The sequence below is a fragment of the Gymnoscopelus microlampas genome (assembly GCF_963454915.1).
Source record: "Gymnoscopelus microlampas genome assembly, chromosome: 17".
NCBI classification, from domain to species: domain Eukaryota; kingdom Metazoa; phylum Chordata; class Actinopteri; order Myctophiformes; family Myctophidae; genus Gymnoscopelus; species Gymnoscopelus microlampas.
Genome location: NC_139954.1, coordinates 39,769,437 through 39,786,573, shown reverse-complemented (window position 1 = coordinate 39,786,573; position 17,137 = coordinate 39,769,437). Strand labels below are relative to the sequence as shown.

The 17,137-nt window shown below is 43.7% G+C and overlaps 1 protein-coding gene across 1 annotated transcript in view; it reads left to right on the top strand.

The window, feature by feature from the left end:
- The window catches only part of bard1 (BRCA1 associated RING domain 1), a 62,824-nt gene extending 45,969 nt beyond the window's left edge, over positions 1 to 16,855 (top strand). The window contains exons 12-13 of the mRNA XM_084085450.1: positions 12,151 to 12,248; positions 15,634 to 16,855. Coding sequence (XP_083941576.1) covers positions 12,151 to 12,248; positions 15,634 to 15,987 — 452 coding nt within the window. The 3' untranslated portion in view covers positions 15,988 to 16,855. The remainder of the gene's footprint in view (positions 1 to 12,150; positions 12,249 to 15,633) is intronic.
- The last annotated feature ends 282 nt before the right edge of the window (positions 16,856 to 17,137 follow it).

The following is a 17,137-nucleotide window of genomic DNA, read 5'->3' as shown; positions in this document are numbered from 1 at the left end:
TCAAACACCTTTTGTGGAAGGAACTTATTTTATTCAACTTTTAACCACTCGCCAGCATTCTGAGCTGTACATGAGGACATGTTTTGCATTGCTGTTGTACAGTTTAATCTTAGTCCTGAGATTGCATTGTCTCTATTTCCAGATTGCTAAATGCCCCATGGGGCTTTGGTGAGCCTCGCTTGTGTGTGTCCTTTGTTTTGCTCTGCTTTCCTTGTATGCCTTGCAGGTAATGTGAAGTCCTCTGCATAGTCAAGTGGCACACCGTCGATGGTGACAGGAGTAAGGTTGATGGTGTTAATGCACATGACTTGTGTCTTTGAGGATTTAAATTAAGAAAGACCTGCCTGCTTTGCATAAGTATTGATCCGTTTTTTCGTGACACCTCTTTGAGGAGAGGGCCATCGGGTTATCAGCAAAGTCGAGATCTTCTAAGTGGGAGGAAGGTGTCGAGACTGAATTCCTCTGGGCATATAGTACAGCGTGTAATGTGCCCGTGATCCAGTCGATGGTACTGTAACTAGGAAGAGGATGGGCAATGCAGTCTGTCGCAATATTGATTCCACTGGAAACCATTGTGAGGGTGTTCCAGCCTTTGCGAAGACCTGCGCTCAGAGGAGCAATCTTATGTAGTTGCTATTGCCTTTAAAAAATATATTTTATTGTTTTTATATTAAATTAAGATGATTTGTTCAATTAACTATTGCACCGTATTGTGCATTGAACCACTAGACGGCATGCCCCCAAGAGAGAGGAGGTTAGAAGAGAGGCAAGCGAGTGAGTTGTGTGCAGGAATTTCACACATTTTCTTTTTTAATAAGATGACAGAGGTTTTGTGCCCTCACTGTTTGATAAGTTTTGGATGAGCTCCTGCAGCCCCTGTCTGCAGTTTTCCACCTCTGCTGAGCTCAGCAGTCGATCAAGCAGAGAGAGAGGACACCGGGCTGGGTGGCTGTGGTTCAGTACATCTCCGACCCTTCCTTTTCACTCAGCCAGGATGATCTATTATGAACTGACACGACCATTCATCTACGAGGTAGACCATGAGCATCAGTGACTTGATGAAGTTACACCAACAACGTTCTTGTGGTTCTTGTTGTTACAATTGTAAGCTGGTTTGGGCAGTAAATGATTGGATATAGAATACGATATTAAAGGTAGGCTTAGTGATTTTCTTTGGTTAAAATAAGTGTTAAATAGCTCAATATTCTGATAGTACTCATTGCTATAGAGTGTTTGTTCAGTAACAGGAGTCTCCATGTCTCTCCACCTCATTATTAAACAGAAAATGAGTTTTCAGGTTCGGGATACCAATTTTATCCAATCAGGATAGAGAACTCAGTCAGGATATAGATTAAACAAGTGAACTTGGAAGTGACGACACAAAGAAATGAGCTGACACAATTGGAACTGGAACACTATAAAAAAATCACACCCTGTGTGAAGGTAGCGGCGCCTTTGATACATTATGTCATCGATATGTGTTTATAATGTGTTTATAGCCATGTGTCACGTGAAGCTTGACCAATCACTTTGTTGACGGGTCTGACCAATCAGAACGTTGAAATAAATATTTCTAGATATTACTCATTGTTTATTTAGTCATTGTCTATATAGACATCTAATTCTATATTCATGACATCATAGTGATGTCATGAATAGTCCCCTTGCCTGACAAATCAGAACCTTGACGGGCCTGACCAATCAGAACCTTGACAGGCCTGACCAATCAGAACGTTGACGGACCTGACCAATCAGAACCTCGACGGGCCTGACCAATCAGAACGTTGACGGACCTGACCAATCAGAACGTTGACGGAAAAGCCAGGTATAGAGCAGGACCGCTCTATACTATGTATAGAGCGGCGCCAGCGCCGCTAAAAATTAAGCTGATAAATGGGTACTCTCTCCTGATTGGCTGAGATTTTGTCAACTACCTGAAAATGTATTATCTCTTCAGGGTCCCCACGGTCATGAAATTCCTGGAAATATTTTGAAATTAGAAAAATCTTTTTCCAGTCCTGGAAAAGATTTGGAATTTATCAAGGGTCCTGGAAAAAATATTTGGCTTTGTATTGTTTTTGGCTATTGATTTTGTTAATACAATTTTCTTCCAAAATGTCTACAACATTACACAAAATATGTTGTGTAATGATATAAAAATATCCGAACGGGCTGCGTGATTGCAGCCTAATGTATACCGGACGTGACAAAAATAACAGATCTACAAGCTCACAATGTGCTGCAGCGTGATGCGTAGTTACTAAATTTGGCACGACAATGGAATTGTACCATTCTATGGTTTATTTTTAGCGGAGCTAGCCGCTCTATACCTTTTAGGTATAGAGCGGATATTAGCCCTCTATACCTGGCTTTTGCGTCAACGTTCTGATTGGTCAGGCTCGCCAAGGTCCTGATTGGTCAGGTCAGTCAACGTTCTGATTGGTCAGGCTCGCCAAGGTTCTGATTGGTCAGGTCCGTCAACGTTCTGATTGGTCAGGCTCGCCAAGGTTCTGATTGGTCAGGTCCGTCAACGTTCTGATTGGTCAGGCCCGTCAAGGTTCTGATTGGTCAGGCTCGCCAAGGTTCTGATTGGTCAGGTCCGTCAACGTTCTGATTGGTCAGGCCCGTCAAGGTTCTGATTGGTCAGGTCCGTCAACGTTCTGATTGGTCAGGCTCGCCAAGGTTCTGATTGGTCAGGTCCGTCAACGTTCTGATTGGTCAGGTCCGTCAACGTTCTGATTGGTCACTATTCATGACATCACTATGTTACTATTCATAACATCACTATGATGTCATGAATATAGAATTAGATGTCTATATAAACAATGACTTTTAGGTACCCACTCTATCAGCTATGACAGATCAGTTTTTGCCACTTACCTTGGAATGCATTTGGTGATTCGCTTCCAATGGCACTATTTAGTGCCACTGGAAGCCTTGAAATAAATTTACAGAGATTTAATATTGTTTCTCTAGTAGAAACACATATCTATGACAAAATATATCAAAGGCGCCGCTACCTTCACACAGGTGTGATTTTTACTACACTGCCTGTCTTTTGGCATTGCACATAATATAATATAATAATAATATATAAACTTTATTTGTATAGCACCTTTCATGACATGAAATGCAGCGCAAAGTGCTTTACAGAGCAAGAATACAGTTACAGTTACAACCAATTTAACAATAAAGCAAACAAAAAATAAAATAAAATAAAAGCAAAAGCATAAAACATTAAAATAGGCAATACAGTGTGGACTTAAAAATCAACCAAAGAGTCAGCTAAAAGCAAGAGTGAATAAATAGGTCTTGAGCTGTGCTTTAAAGCTATCGACAGAGGCTGCCTGTTTTAGGTGTAATGGGAGTTTATTCCACACTGTTGGTCCGTAAAAGCAGAATGCTGCTTCACCGTATTTTTTATATGTCATTTTAGGAGTAATAGGAGTAAGAGACTCATTATTGCGCTGAATGATTGTTCTACAGGCCTGGAAATTGGGTTAAATATTCTGGAAAAGTCTTGGAAAAGTTTTTGAAATTCAGTGGTAAAAATGTGTGGGAACCCTAAAAAAAAGAGATGGAGAGACATGGAGACTCCTGTTACTGAACAAACACTCTATAGCAATGATTACTATCAAAATATAATGCCTTATCCTTTTAACAAAAAAAAAACGTTTTGTTTTAACCAAAACATATCACAATATGCCGAGTGCCACCACCTCCTGTACCTGTATATTTACAACTAAAGTCCCTCCAGCGTTTCACAGTGTTCAGCCAGGTTTTGTCCTAGTCGTGTTCAACCCCCCGCCGTCCCCAGCCAGCTACACTGTGTCAGATTGGGGTCTAGTCTTGGTGTATGCATGCATTACATTACATTACATTACAGTCATTTAGCAGACGCTTTTATCCAAAGCGACTTACAATAAGTGCATTCAACATAGGCAGGGAACAAAACTACTAATCACCAGAGGTCTTAAGAGCATTTCCTGTAAAAGCAAGCAACCAAGAGTATACCTAGCGCTAAGGTAAAAGTGCAATATATCAGCTATCTACTTTCATAAACACATGAGATAAAATAGCCAAATCAAATGAGCACGAGCTAATAGATCCAATACAACAATACAACAATAGTTCCTACAACTAGTTAACAACAAGTAGGCCAGGCAAAGAGGAAGGGTAGTGTTTCCTGAAGAGGTGGGTTTTCAGCCTGCGGCGAAAGATGGGCAGTGACTCTGCTGTCCTGACATCAGTGGGAAGTTCATTCCACCACTGTGGGGCCAGAACAGAAAAAAGTCGTGACCGTGTCGATCGACCAGAAGGACCGTTGAGTGGGGAGGGAGTCAGTCGCCCCGAGGTGGCAGACCGGAGTGGTCGGGCAGGGGTGTGGGCATTGACCAAAACCCGGAGGTAAGAAGGAGCTGTTCCTTTCACTGCCCTATAGGCTAGCACCAGGGTTTTAAACTGAATGCGAGCCGCTACGGGGAGCCAGTGCAGAGAACGGAGAAGGATAGTTGTGTGAGAGAACTTGGGGCGGTTGAACACCAGACGAGCCGCAGCTTTCTGAACAAGCTCTAGAGGTCTAATGGCAGATGCCGGAGCACCAGCCAGGAGGGAGTTGCAGTAGTCCAGGCAGGAGATGACCAGAGCCTGGATGAGCACCTGGGCTGCCTTCTCCGTGAGGAAGGGGCGAATCCTCCTGATGTTGTAGAGGAGGAATCTGCAGGACCGTGTCACTGATGCGATGTTAGCCGAGAACGACAGTTGATCGTCCAGGGTCACACCCAGATTCTTCGCAGTCCGAGTTGACGTCACCACAGCGTTCTCAATGGTGATGGCCATGTCTCGGTGAGGACAGCCCTTCCCTGGGATGAACATCAGCTCGGTCTTGTCCAGGTTGAGCTTCAGGTGGTTCGTCGACATCCACTCCGAGATGTCAGCCAGACAAGCAGCAATGCGTGCCTCCACTTGTGTGTCAGAGGGGGGGAATGAGAGGATCAGCTGGGTGTCATCGGCATAGCAGTGGTAGGAAAAGCCATGGGAGCGGATGACAGCACCAAGAGATGTAGTGTAGAGAGAGAAGAGAAGAGGACCCAGAACCGAGCCTTGGGGAACCCCAGTAGTGAGCCTGTGTGGTTCTGACACAGACCCTCCCAGCATCACCTGGTAGGAGTGATGCTGGGAGGGTCTGCTATGCATGCATAGCAGAAAACGTTGGCCATTTCTAAATTCTATTTGAACGTCTCACAGGGACACTCGGCGTGCTCCTGAATGTCAAAGTGTGAGCCGAGCACCTTTTTGAACAAGCTAAACTCTCCTGACTTCACAGAAGAGATGACAGAAGTGAGAGAGTGTCAAGTGCAGAAAGACGTGCCTTTGACTAGGTTGCTTTTGAGGCGGGAGTTCTAAACCCTCTGAGCCTGGGTAAGACACGGAGCAAGCCTTAACCCATTAAGACCTGAGGCGATTCTTAAAAATGTTTTCTAGGAGGAGGAGAAGGGAACTGGTTGGAATAACGTGTTCCTTCCACGCGCTACGTCCAACCAGGGAAACTCCCCCCTGTCAGGTGATAAGAAGGTCAGTTGGCTCTCGTGCATTGAAGGAGGCATGAGCTCGGCCCTGGCCTCCCTAGGCTGGTGAGGGGAGTGTAGCGCCCAGGATCACTTAGAAAATTGGCACCGGGTGATCAATAAGGGTTACAAAATCGTGGGATTAAAATTATAGAGATAAAAAAAAAAAGTTTCCTAAATCCTAACAGTTTTTTGAAAAGAAATCAAAAAAATGTTTTTTCAAGATTTTTCAAAAATAGCAGATCTACAAGCTCATAGCGCGGCACTCGGTGCCGCGCTATGAGCTTGTATATCTGCTATTTTTGAATAGCAAAATAAATCTTAAGTGGCACGGATGCGTTCCAGGTCTTCACTCGTACCTAGTGTTATACAGGACCCTATAGGAATTGTGAGATCGCAATGAACTAATTCAACCAACTTTCTTTTTCCAATCTCTGAAATATTTACACATAAAATAATCAAATTCAAAGACTGAATGCAGAATAAGCCTGTAGGGAATGATCCAATCTGGAGTCACTGTTACAAATGCAATAGCAGTACACAATTATAGCCATCCAAACCGATGACGGTATTTATTTTGGAATTGTTTACGATTATGAAAAGTAATTAATGCAGTGAAGGAGTCGGGGATGTGAGATAGAGGATTCTGATTGCAAAAATGTTTGAATAACTTAAAAACAATCTTTAAGTTGCATTGAAAAAAGTATCGAGACGGCAACCGCCATTTTACTGTTTTTGGTTGAACATCAGCGGGTAATGACTCTGTGGCTCACGAGGCTACCAGTAGTCTCACGTAGCCATACAACTATTCCACAATCTCTGAATGCTATATCTGTAACTACACATCCTGAAAGCCGAGAATGGAAGCCGTCATCTGTCCGATTTCCGTTCACGAAAATATATTTCAAAATATCTTTCCATTTTATTATGGAGTTTATGCTTAGATCATTTAGATTTATATTAGACAAATTTGCATGACTGTAAAGACGAAGGACACGTCACGTCCACTTTATCATTTGAAAATTGTGGGAGGCAATGGTCTGGCTCGCGATCAGTGGAGGGACCATGTGTTCACAGTGACTATACTGTATGTGCCGGTACTTGCGCAGATTAACTGATCTTTACAACATCCCTCAGAGATTTCATCAAAACTGTGCAAGACACATGATGCGGAACCAAGTATAAATTAGCTAACAGCTCTGTACCAAGAGGCAAAAGCTAAAGTTCCACAGAGGCTCCAATAAGTAGAGTGCATCTCATTAACCACAAATGGGTGGACTACACAAACTACTCGGCGCTATAGTACAGTCATAGCTCCTGTTATGATATTGGGTCCTAAAGATGTTTTCTCTCTTTTTTTCCCCCTTAAATATTGTGATAAATGTTATGTGACGTGTACTTGTTATCATGATATTAGCGTGGCGTGAGTGTTTGTTTCATCCCTAATAGGTTGTAATTTCTACGTGAAACCGTGCTTATAAATTACTTATAATTTGTCCGGTTTGTACATAATCTATTTTTAGGGCCAAATGCTCACACTGTAAAACTCTGCAAATGTGGTTATTCTGCTATAGCCTGGAGGGAAGGTTGCTCTGTGATTGGCTTGTTTCGTTTCTAGGCCAACCGGGCCGACCAATGGTGTAATTTCATGAGTCAGTGACTCGGTGACAGACTCGGTCAGTCAGAGACGTACACCTTTATCCCATTAAGACCCGGGAACGCATCTGTGTCACTTTAGATCTCTTTGGCTACTCAAAAATAGCAGATCTACAAGCTCATAGCGCGGCACCGAGTGCCGCGCTATGAGCTTGTAGGTCTGCTATTTTTGAAAAATCGTGGAAAAATATGTTTTAGATTTGTTTTCAAAAAACTGTTAGGATTTAGAAAACATTTTTAAGAATCGCCTCAGGTCTTATTGGGTTATAGGGCTGGCCCCGCTGTGTGTGTGTGTGTGTGTGTGTGTGTGTGTGTGTGTGTGTGTGTGTGTGTGTGTGTGTGTGTGTGTGTGTGTGTGTGTGTGTGTGTGTGTGTGTGTGTGTGTGTGTGTGTGTGTGTGTGTGTGTGTGTGTGTGTGTGTGTGTGTGTGTGTGTGTGTGTGTGTGTGTGTGTGTGTGTGTGTGGTCCAGCCATAAATGTAAGCTATTCCCAACCTGCCTCGCTGGCATCCTTGAACGACATTTCTTGCAACAACAAGCAGATATTCAGAGACGCGAGGCTTCCAGGGGAAGTGAAAGGGACGTCCTGTCAAAGAGCTGTCTGTGTGGTCTATCCCTGACTGGTGTATCCATCAGCAGCATCCCTTCACTGTGTGTGTGTGTGTGTGTGTGTGTGTGTGTGTGTGTGCGCGCATAAATGAATGCAAAATGGTGTGTACACCTCTTGTGTTACTGCCATCTTTTATTTAGAAGTTAGAAATTTGAATGTGCGTCGACGCGTGCATTGCATGCCTATTTGTGTGCGTGGAACACCCCCCCCCCAGTTCACCCAGTCCTCTCCACAGCAGCTGAGCACTTGACACGTCTTGTCTCTCCTCTCCACAATCACTTTTGGCATCACGTCTCTGTCTCGCTGGTTCCTTTGTGTGCATGCGTGTGTGTGTGTGTGTGTGTGTGTGTGCGTGCACGCGTGCAATCGTGCACGCAGCTCTGGGCGTGCCATGCCTCAGTAGCCTGCCACTGACAGCGAGGCCGAGCCACAGTTTGCCTCTTTGCCTGCCCTATACTCCTTCATTTGTGTGGAGCAGAGAGCTTTCATCTCTCTCTTTCTCTCTCTCTCTCTCTCTCTCTCTCCCTGTCATCCCCCCTTTCTTTATGTTAGCCCATTAAGACCTGGAACGCATCTGTGTCATTTCTTGATTTGAGCTAAGAAGCATTATTTTACACGTTGGCCATTCAAAAATAGCAGATCTACAAGCTCATAGCGCGGCACAGAGTGCCGCGCTATGAGCTTGTAGATCTGCTATTTTTGAAAAATCGTAAAAATGTGTGCAAATCTTTGAATATATATATTCTTTTAAAGCAAACATTAACTCAAATCTTTGCTTCTGGGGGTCCCTGGAACAAAATATTTTGAGATGGGGGTCCGCGGCCAAATTCATATCATTTTGGGTGTCCTTGACATGAAAAAGTTTGAAAACCACTCATATCGAAACATCCTTTTTTCAGAAAAACATTTAGGCTTTAGAAGACATTTTGCAGAATCGGAACCTCAGCCCTCAATGGTTTAGTGTGTGTCCCTGGCCCTGCCTTCATAACAAAGCCCCTCTCTTGAAACTTGACATGGCTGCGGTTCACGATCACAACACGGTGAATTCTCCTTGTGTAGGTGGAGTTGCTGGGTACTTGAGAGGAGGGAGAGCTAAAAGCTCTCATATACTTGTGCATTCACTGCACAAGCATTCATTAATTATTTTTTTTATCTACTACTCATTTACATTTAGGATATACGGGCAGAAGAGTTTGAAGGGTCCGCGCATCGCACTCCAAGTCTTCTCCATGTGGGCGACTGTAATTAGCAAGATATGCTAATAATGAGTGCTTGGTATATACCGGGCTAACGAACCGCGGTGCTATCGTCCGGAGCGAGGGGCTGGATTAGTCCCCCCCCCCCCCAGTATCTCACCCCCCCCCCCCCCCCCCTCCCCCTTCCTGCCCAAGTCTAACAAGGTCTCCAAATGAAAGCTGTAATTAACCCATTGAGGTCTGAGGTTCCGATTCTGCAAAATGTCTTCCAAATCCTAAACGGTTTTCTGAAAAACGTATGTTTTTCTACATCAGTGGTTCTCAAACTTTTTCATGTCAAGGACCCCCAAAATGATGTGAATTTGGCCACGGACCCCCATCTCAAAACATTTTGTTCCAGGGACCCCCAGAAGCAAAGATTTGAGTTAATGTTTGCTTTAAAAGAATATATATATTGAAAGATTTGCACACATTTTCACGATTTTTCAAAAATAGCAGATCTACAAGCTCGTAGCGCGGCACTCGGTGCTTTTTAGCTCAAATGAAAAAGTGACACAGATGCGTTCCAGGTCTCAATGGGTTAAGGGGGATGAGGAAATGTAATTATACCCAACCACTGTTACGGAGACTTTGTGTGTGTGTGTGTGTGTGTGTATAATTTGCCGGGTTTCTTTGTGATCTTTTAGATGGCCATGTTGTGACAGGGCGTTCACACACACATTGTAACCTAATCTGTTAATGTCACTGTATCTTGCAGCCAGGCACAATAACCACATGGGAAATTAAGATGGCCAACGGGAGGTGAAATGAATCAGAGGTGTGTGTGTGTGTGTGTGTGTGTGTGTGTGTGTGTGTGTGTGTGTGTGTGTGTGTGTGTGTGTGTGTGTGTGTGTGTGTGTGTGTGTGTGTGTGTGTGTGTGTGTGTGTGTGTGTGTGTGTGTGTGTGTGTGTGTGTGTGTGTGGTTGTGGCGAAACGCACAGTTACCTTGTGGATCTTCATTATTAGGCCATTTGCATCCACAGTGTTTGATGCAAAAAATCTATGACTTATCACAAGCAAGGAGATCTTATTATTTAAAGATGTTGCTGCACAGCTTTTAGCTTATTTTGTATAATTATTGTGTGTGATATAGAATCTTAAGGCAAGACTGTGTGATATAGAATCTTAAAGCTTTCATGACATTCAGTTTTACAACACATTAAAAGTGTTTGTCATGGTCCTTCAAAGGTGTATAAAAAGTTTCAACTGAAAATTCCACTCCAGTGAGCCAATGCAGGTGTTTTTCTCTCACATTTCTAAGGCCTTTTCAACTGCAATGAAAAAATAAATCTTTGCCTGTGGGTGTCGCTGTTTAGGGATTTTGTCTGTCAATCATCGCCTCTGCTCCGCCCCCCCCAAGGAAAGGAGGGGAGGGGCGAGGAGGAGAGTGGCCGGAAATAATGGACCGTGACCTCACAGTCCAAGGGCCAATCACAGATTACTTTTCAGCCTAATTATTCTGAAAACCCCAGACCACAGAAAATCCACTGAATGTTCAAAGTTCAGTTTTTTTGGGGTGTAATTGAGGTCAAAAAACATAAAAAATAAAAAACGTGAAAATGAATGTCATAGAACCTTTAAGGCAAGACGCATTTGCAATCATGTCAATGCTACGTATGTGTCAGGGATGTATCATGCTTGCCATCTTTTTCCACCCGATGTTTAAGTCATTTCAGCTGCATTGCTGTGCTCAAATCTATTTAACATGCACACAATACAGGTTTCTTAATTGTGATCCATGCAGCCTAGATGTTTTTCTTTTGCTCAACAATCAAATAACTGAGCATTTACCCGAAAATAGCAGCGTCTGAAGACTGCTCCCCTATCTAGTATAATTGTTCAAAAACATTTTTTATCTGTGACAACGCAGGGTTGGGAAGGCAGCTGGTTTCCACTGTCTCAGTGTACTTTGTTTTTCTGCCTTTAAAAAAAGAAATCACAAAAAAAAACAACTGTTTTCTCAAGACTTTTAGTGGAAACGTTCCTCATCTTTTTTCTGAAAATAAGTAAATAAAGAAGTATTTTTTTACTGTCACGCAGCTCCAGTGAGGCAGGGCAGAGATGGAGCTTTGATCCCTTCTAAGTCTTTCTGTTATTCTGAACAGTAATTGCATCATTAAGTCCATCATACTGGGGACGGCGCTTGTCGTTGGTCAACACACGCGGTGATGGCAGCGCTTTCATCTTAACCCATTACAACCGGGAACGCATCTGTGTAACCACTTAAACGATTATTTTACACTTTGGCTATTCAAAAATAGCAGATATACAAGCTCATATGAGCTTGTATATCTGCTATTTTTGAAAAATCGTGAAAATGTGTGAAAATCTTTAAATACACATATTTTTAAAGCGAACGTTTGGTACTCAAATCTTTGCTTCTGGGGGTCCCTGGAACAACATATTTTCAGATGGGGATCCGCAGCCAAATCCTCCTATAATTTCACAAACCTCTGTGGCCGTCGCGTCAGCTAAACTGTGTGCCCGTTTCTCCTCACTGGCTGGAGCAATTGATCTGAATTTGCACACAGCCATTCACCATTACGATCTGAACGCAACTGCGAAGCCCGTTTCTCAATTTCATCAAACCTCAGCTGTTTATTAGGGTTTTTTAAAAAACAACGGGAGATCAAACTGCTCATGCGTCGAATCGACACACCCACTCCGTTACAGTGTTGAGACCGCCTGCCTCAAGCGCACACACGCACGCACGCACGCACGCACGCACACACACACACACACACACACACACACACACACACACACATATCGTGCTTAAACTTAAAGAACTTTTTTCGCGGGACGGGACGCGCAATAAATAATTTTGGAGGTCCTTGACATGAAAAAGTTTGAGAACCACTGATATAGCAACATAGGTTTTTCAGAAAACTGTTACGATTTAGAAGACCTTTGTAGAATCTGAACCTCAGGCCTTAATGGTTTAACCACCGACGCTGCCATCGTATATACCCTCATCTGCAGCAGTCTTGCCCCCCTGTTTTTATATGTGTTTTTATCTATTTATTTTTTGACTTTTCATAAAGTTATAGCTTGGTGTGTTTTTTCCTCTGTCCACTGCTAGGGGTGGAGTCATGCCTGCAGGCACGCAGCTGGATTCCTGAGCCTGAGTACGAGGCAGGAGAAGGCCCCCAGCGCAGCCGTATCAACAGATGTAGCTTGGTAAGTCTGAAACAACATGAAGACGAGGCAAAGAGTCGTACTCAGACATAAAACGCTCCGATTACGATACGCCACGATAGGCCTTCAGTCCATCTGTAGCCATAAGGACATGCATGTAGTTTTGTTTAGCTACTTGTAGAAGATGTTGACTATTACCTGAAGCAGTGGTTCTCAACCAGTGGCCCGGGGACCACCAGTGGTCCTTGAGGGGGTTCTAGGTGGTCCCCAGCTAAATGGTGGAGTGTTGGTAACCAAATGGACCCTTATAGATCTTTAGCTTTTGTAAAATGAAAACCTTAAATCTTAAATAACCTAAAATTTACAAAAAAAAACGTTTGTAAAATTTTATTTTACAAAAAAAAAATTATTCATTTTACGCTTTCAAGAGTTAAAATATTGTTAAACATCTGCATTTACTTATTTAAATAATTGTAATTTTGATCAACGTTTGCCTGTTATCTCTCCTATGGTACCAACATCAATACAGCATGGAATAGTGAACAAAATCGTATCCAACCCAAGTTTTGGGTCTGAGAGGCTAAATCTCATCAAACGGTGGTTCCGTGGCACAAATGGCGAATAAATAATGGACCTCGATATGAGAAGGGTTGAAAACCCGTTGAGATGCTTAGCAGAGTGTGATACAGCGCTGTCCTTCTTGGAACAGTAAGACAGGATAACAAAGACATGTTTGATTGGTCGGCAACCTACCCGGCGAGGTTTCACGCCATCGTGTTCCCTTCCTCTTCGTTTTGTGCAGTGAAAATGGTCACTGTTGATAAGACGGTGTTGATTATGAATTAAGGACATGCCTGCGAGAGGGAACGAGAGCAGAACGGAGTCAGTGGACACAATATATTTGGTGAAAACTCTTGAGAAACCAATTTAAAGCCCAGCAACAATTGAGCTCATTAATGCTGCGAATAGAGCGGCCTCAGGTGGCCCCTTATTTGCTGCCGTTCCTGCTGCTTTAAAAAGCAGCGCAAAGCGGTCCGAAGTTTGGGGGAACGAGAGGCAACCGCAGCACTGAAGTTTGTCTCGAGGGGTGTAGAGTAACTAAGTACATTTACTCAAGTGCTGTACTTCAGTATAATTTTGAGTTGCTTTTTACTTTACTGGAGTATTTGCAATTGTCTATACTTTTACTTCTACTCCACTACATCTCAGAGGCAAATATTGTACTTTTACTCCACTACAATTATTTGAAAACTTTAGTTACTAGTTACTTTGCAGATATAAATGATTACATTATAAAACATACATTAACCAATTTAGCCCTATTTTATACCTAGGCTATTTGAAAATACCTAGGCTATTTGAAAAGCCGATCTACAAGCTCACAACGCGTCGCATCACGACGCGTTGTGAGCTTGTAGATCTGCTATTTTCAAATATTTTAGTACTTTTACTTTTGGTACTTTAAGTACATTTTGATACCAATACTTTTGTACTTTTACTCAAGTAAATTTTGAATTCCGGACTTTTACTTGTAAACAGAGTACTTCCACATTGCTGCATTGATACTTTTACTTAAGTAAAACAGTGCTTTTTCCACCACTGGTTGTCTCTTGGCACAGAAACAAAAGTCGTTATAAAGAGCCCCGGCACACGCCCTGAGACTCAAACCGCTGTGTGTGTGTGTGTGTGTGTGTGTGTGTGTGTGTGTGTGTGTGTGTGTGTGTGTGTGTACCCACACCGTTGGTAATGCAACGGCAGAGTCGATGCAATGATTCAGCATTAAAATTCATTACAAGCAAAAGGGAAACGGTAACAGGGCGCCACTTTGTTCCCCCTCCGCCTCTGTTCTCGTTAAGACTGTGAGGTTTTACCCTGTGTGAATCCCGCTGAATGATTAACATCTTTTAAATGGCTGGAAAGATAAGGGATCTAACTCCTGGGCTGTTTCTCTTGCGGAGCCAGGCCTTTGATGCTTGCAGAAAGTGCTAATGTGGAACAGGGAGCTGTGTGAATCATGAAACGACTCGCTTTGCAATTCGTTGGGCGGCGTTGATGTCTAATTTCTCTGTCTGTCTCTCTCTCTCTCTCTCTCTCTCTCTCTCTGTCCCTCTCTCTCTGGCTCCCCACTGCGTTCTCCCTCCTCCTCCCCTTTCCCCCCCTTGTCTCGCGTGCTCCGTTTCCGTGAAACCCCCTCCCCCCCGCCCCGGTGTTGTAAAGTAACTAAGTACATTTACTGTACTTCAGTACAATTTTGAGGTACTTTTTACTTTACCGGAGTATTTCCAATTGTCTTTACTTTTTACTTCTACTCCACCACATCTCAGAGGCAAATGTTGTACTTTTACTCCACTACAATTATTAGAAAACTTTAGTTACTCGTTACTTTGCAGATATAAATATATTACATTGTAAAACATACATTAACCCCTTTAGCCCTATTTTATACCTAGGCTATCTGAAAATAGCCGATCTACAAGCTCACAACGCAACGCGTGGTGAGCTTATAGATCGGCTATTTTCAGGCATTGTAGTACTTTTACTTTTGCTACTTTAACTCCATTTTGATAACAATACCTTTTGTACTTTTACGCAATTAAATTTTTAATTCCGGACTTTCACTTGTAATGGAGTACTTCTACATTGCAGTATTGTTACTTTAACTTAAGTAAAACAGGTGGCGGCAGTGGCTCAGGGGTAGAGTGGCCGGTTAGACCGGCCGGATGGGAACCAACCGCAAGGTTCCCAGTTCGATCCCGAGCTCTCCCAGGCAGGGTTAGTGTCGAAGTGTCCTTGAGCAAGACGCTGAACCCCCTAATTGCTCCCGATGAGCAGGTTGGTGCCTTGCATGGTTTCCTCCGCCATTGGTGTGTGAATGTGTGTGTGAATGGGTGAATGTAATGCACAATCTATGTACAGATGTGCCATTTCAAAACTTCAAATGTCCTGCCATCGGCAAGACAGTACATTTTCAGGGGATTCCCAGGGCAATAAGAGGGACAAAGAAGGGCATTTAAAATGCTGAATTATTTTGATGATCACTGCTTTTATGATGCTAATTAATTTGAGCAACTGGTCAAGGACCTCTTCAAATCACCTTTCGCCTCATAATGAGTCTGACACCTTCTTCAACACACATTCTTTTGTTCTCATGTATATGGATGTCTGTTGAAGGGAAAAACGGGGGTGTGTAGTGACAACTTCTTTTCAGGGGCAAAACAGTGCCTTTTTAAGGGCAGAACAGGGAGGAAAATGCATTTTCAGGGCACTTTCAGGGAAAGAACAGTAACGTGTGAAGTTTTGAAGTGGCACATCTGTAAAAGCGCTTTGGATAAAAGCGCTACATAAATGCACCATTTACCATTTGGGTACCTTTTCCACCACTCCCCCCCCCCCCCCTTCCTCTCCCCATCCTCTCACGGTGTCTCAGCTCCCGCCCCTCTTCGACGGCTGCTTCTTCTTCCTGCTGGGCTCCTTCAAGGCGCCTCCCAAGCAGGAGCTCGTCCGTCTGCTGAGGGAGGGCGGCGGCACGCTCCTGGTCCGGCAGCCCAAGCCCGACAGCGACGTCACGCAGACGCTGAGCGCCGCCGCCTACCACGCCTACCCGCCGGGCTCGGACCAGGCCCTGTGCACCCAGTACATCCTGTACGACCCCCACCAAGGCGGGGGACACAAGCCGGCGGAGGTGAGGCGCGGCAAGGTGTGGTCGGCCCCCTCCTCCTGGCTCATTGACTGCATCGCGGCCTTCCGCCTCCTGCCCGTGCCGGAACTCTCTAAGCCTTAAGTTTGGTTCGGTTTGACCACAAATATAATGTTTAAAGTTTTGCACTGTGATGTAAATCAGTGATTCTTAAAGGAGAATCTTTTTCTTACCTTTTTTATATTACCACTGCTCAAAATAATTAACACATTGGGTGGGAGCATTTTTTCATAACAACTTACCGTGGGTGCCAGCATTCTCCCCATTGACTGCGCTTTGCTGTTTAAAGCTCTAGACTCCACGACGAGCAAATCCACGTTAAAAAAAAAGCATCCATTCATGTAGCTCGATGACCCTTGCTACATCCTGGAACGATAACATTTCACCCGCGAGTTACAACGGGGACGGATCGCGCATCGCGCATGACCGGTTTTCCCCACCGGAAACGGATTCGGAGATATAGGCGTTTTTAAAGAAGGAAATATACAGGAAGCGGATGGGGAGCCATGTTTTTGTTTCCGGTGATCTATTTGGCCTATCCTTCTCAGGATCACAATGGGTACTCCCAGAGCTGCTCCAGCCCCTCCCGTGTGAAAAAAAACGAAAAAAACAAAAAGACAGCAAAACCGAATACCCTTCGGTTTTGGCACTCCGCGTAAATATTTGCAAAACCGAAGGCTATTCGGTTTTGGCACCCCATGTGTTAAGGGAACACCTTGATCCCTTAATTCCTTTGAGCAGTTTTTGTTAGCAGTATGTACACAGTTCATGAAAACTCAAAATAATTAAGGGATCAAAGTGTTCCCTACATATCTTTGAGCAGTATATATCCTAGGACGAGTGGTACAGTTGAAAATTTGCATAACTCCATCCCAGCAGCTAAAAACCAGAGCGGACGGTCCATGCTCTAGAAAGATCGCGATTTTATATATTTTTGGTTCATATCGGACTTTCGTAATGACAGAAAACTGTCCACGGTGTTTTTGTCCCAAATGGGCCTCCGTAGTGTTTACATACTGATCACGGGACTGATCAGTTGCGAGACTTCTGGACGGAGGGCACATCTCACACAAACACCGTGGACAGTTTTCTGTCATTAGGAAAGTCAGATATGACAAAAAAATATATATAAAATCGCGATAAAAATACGCGATCTAGAGCAGTGGTTCTCAAACTTTTTCATGTCAAGGACCCCCTAATTGACACTTATTGCCCCGCGGACCCCCATTTGAAA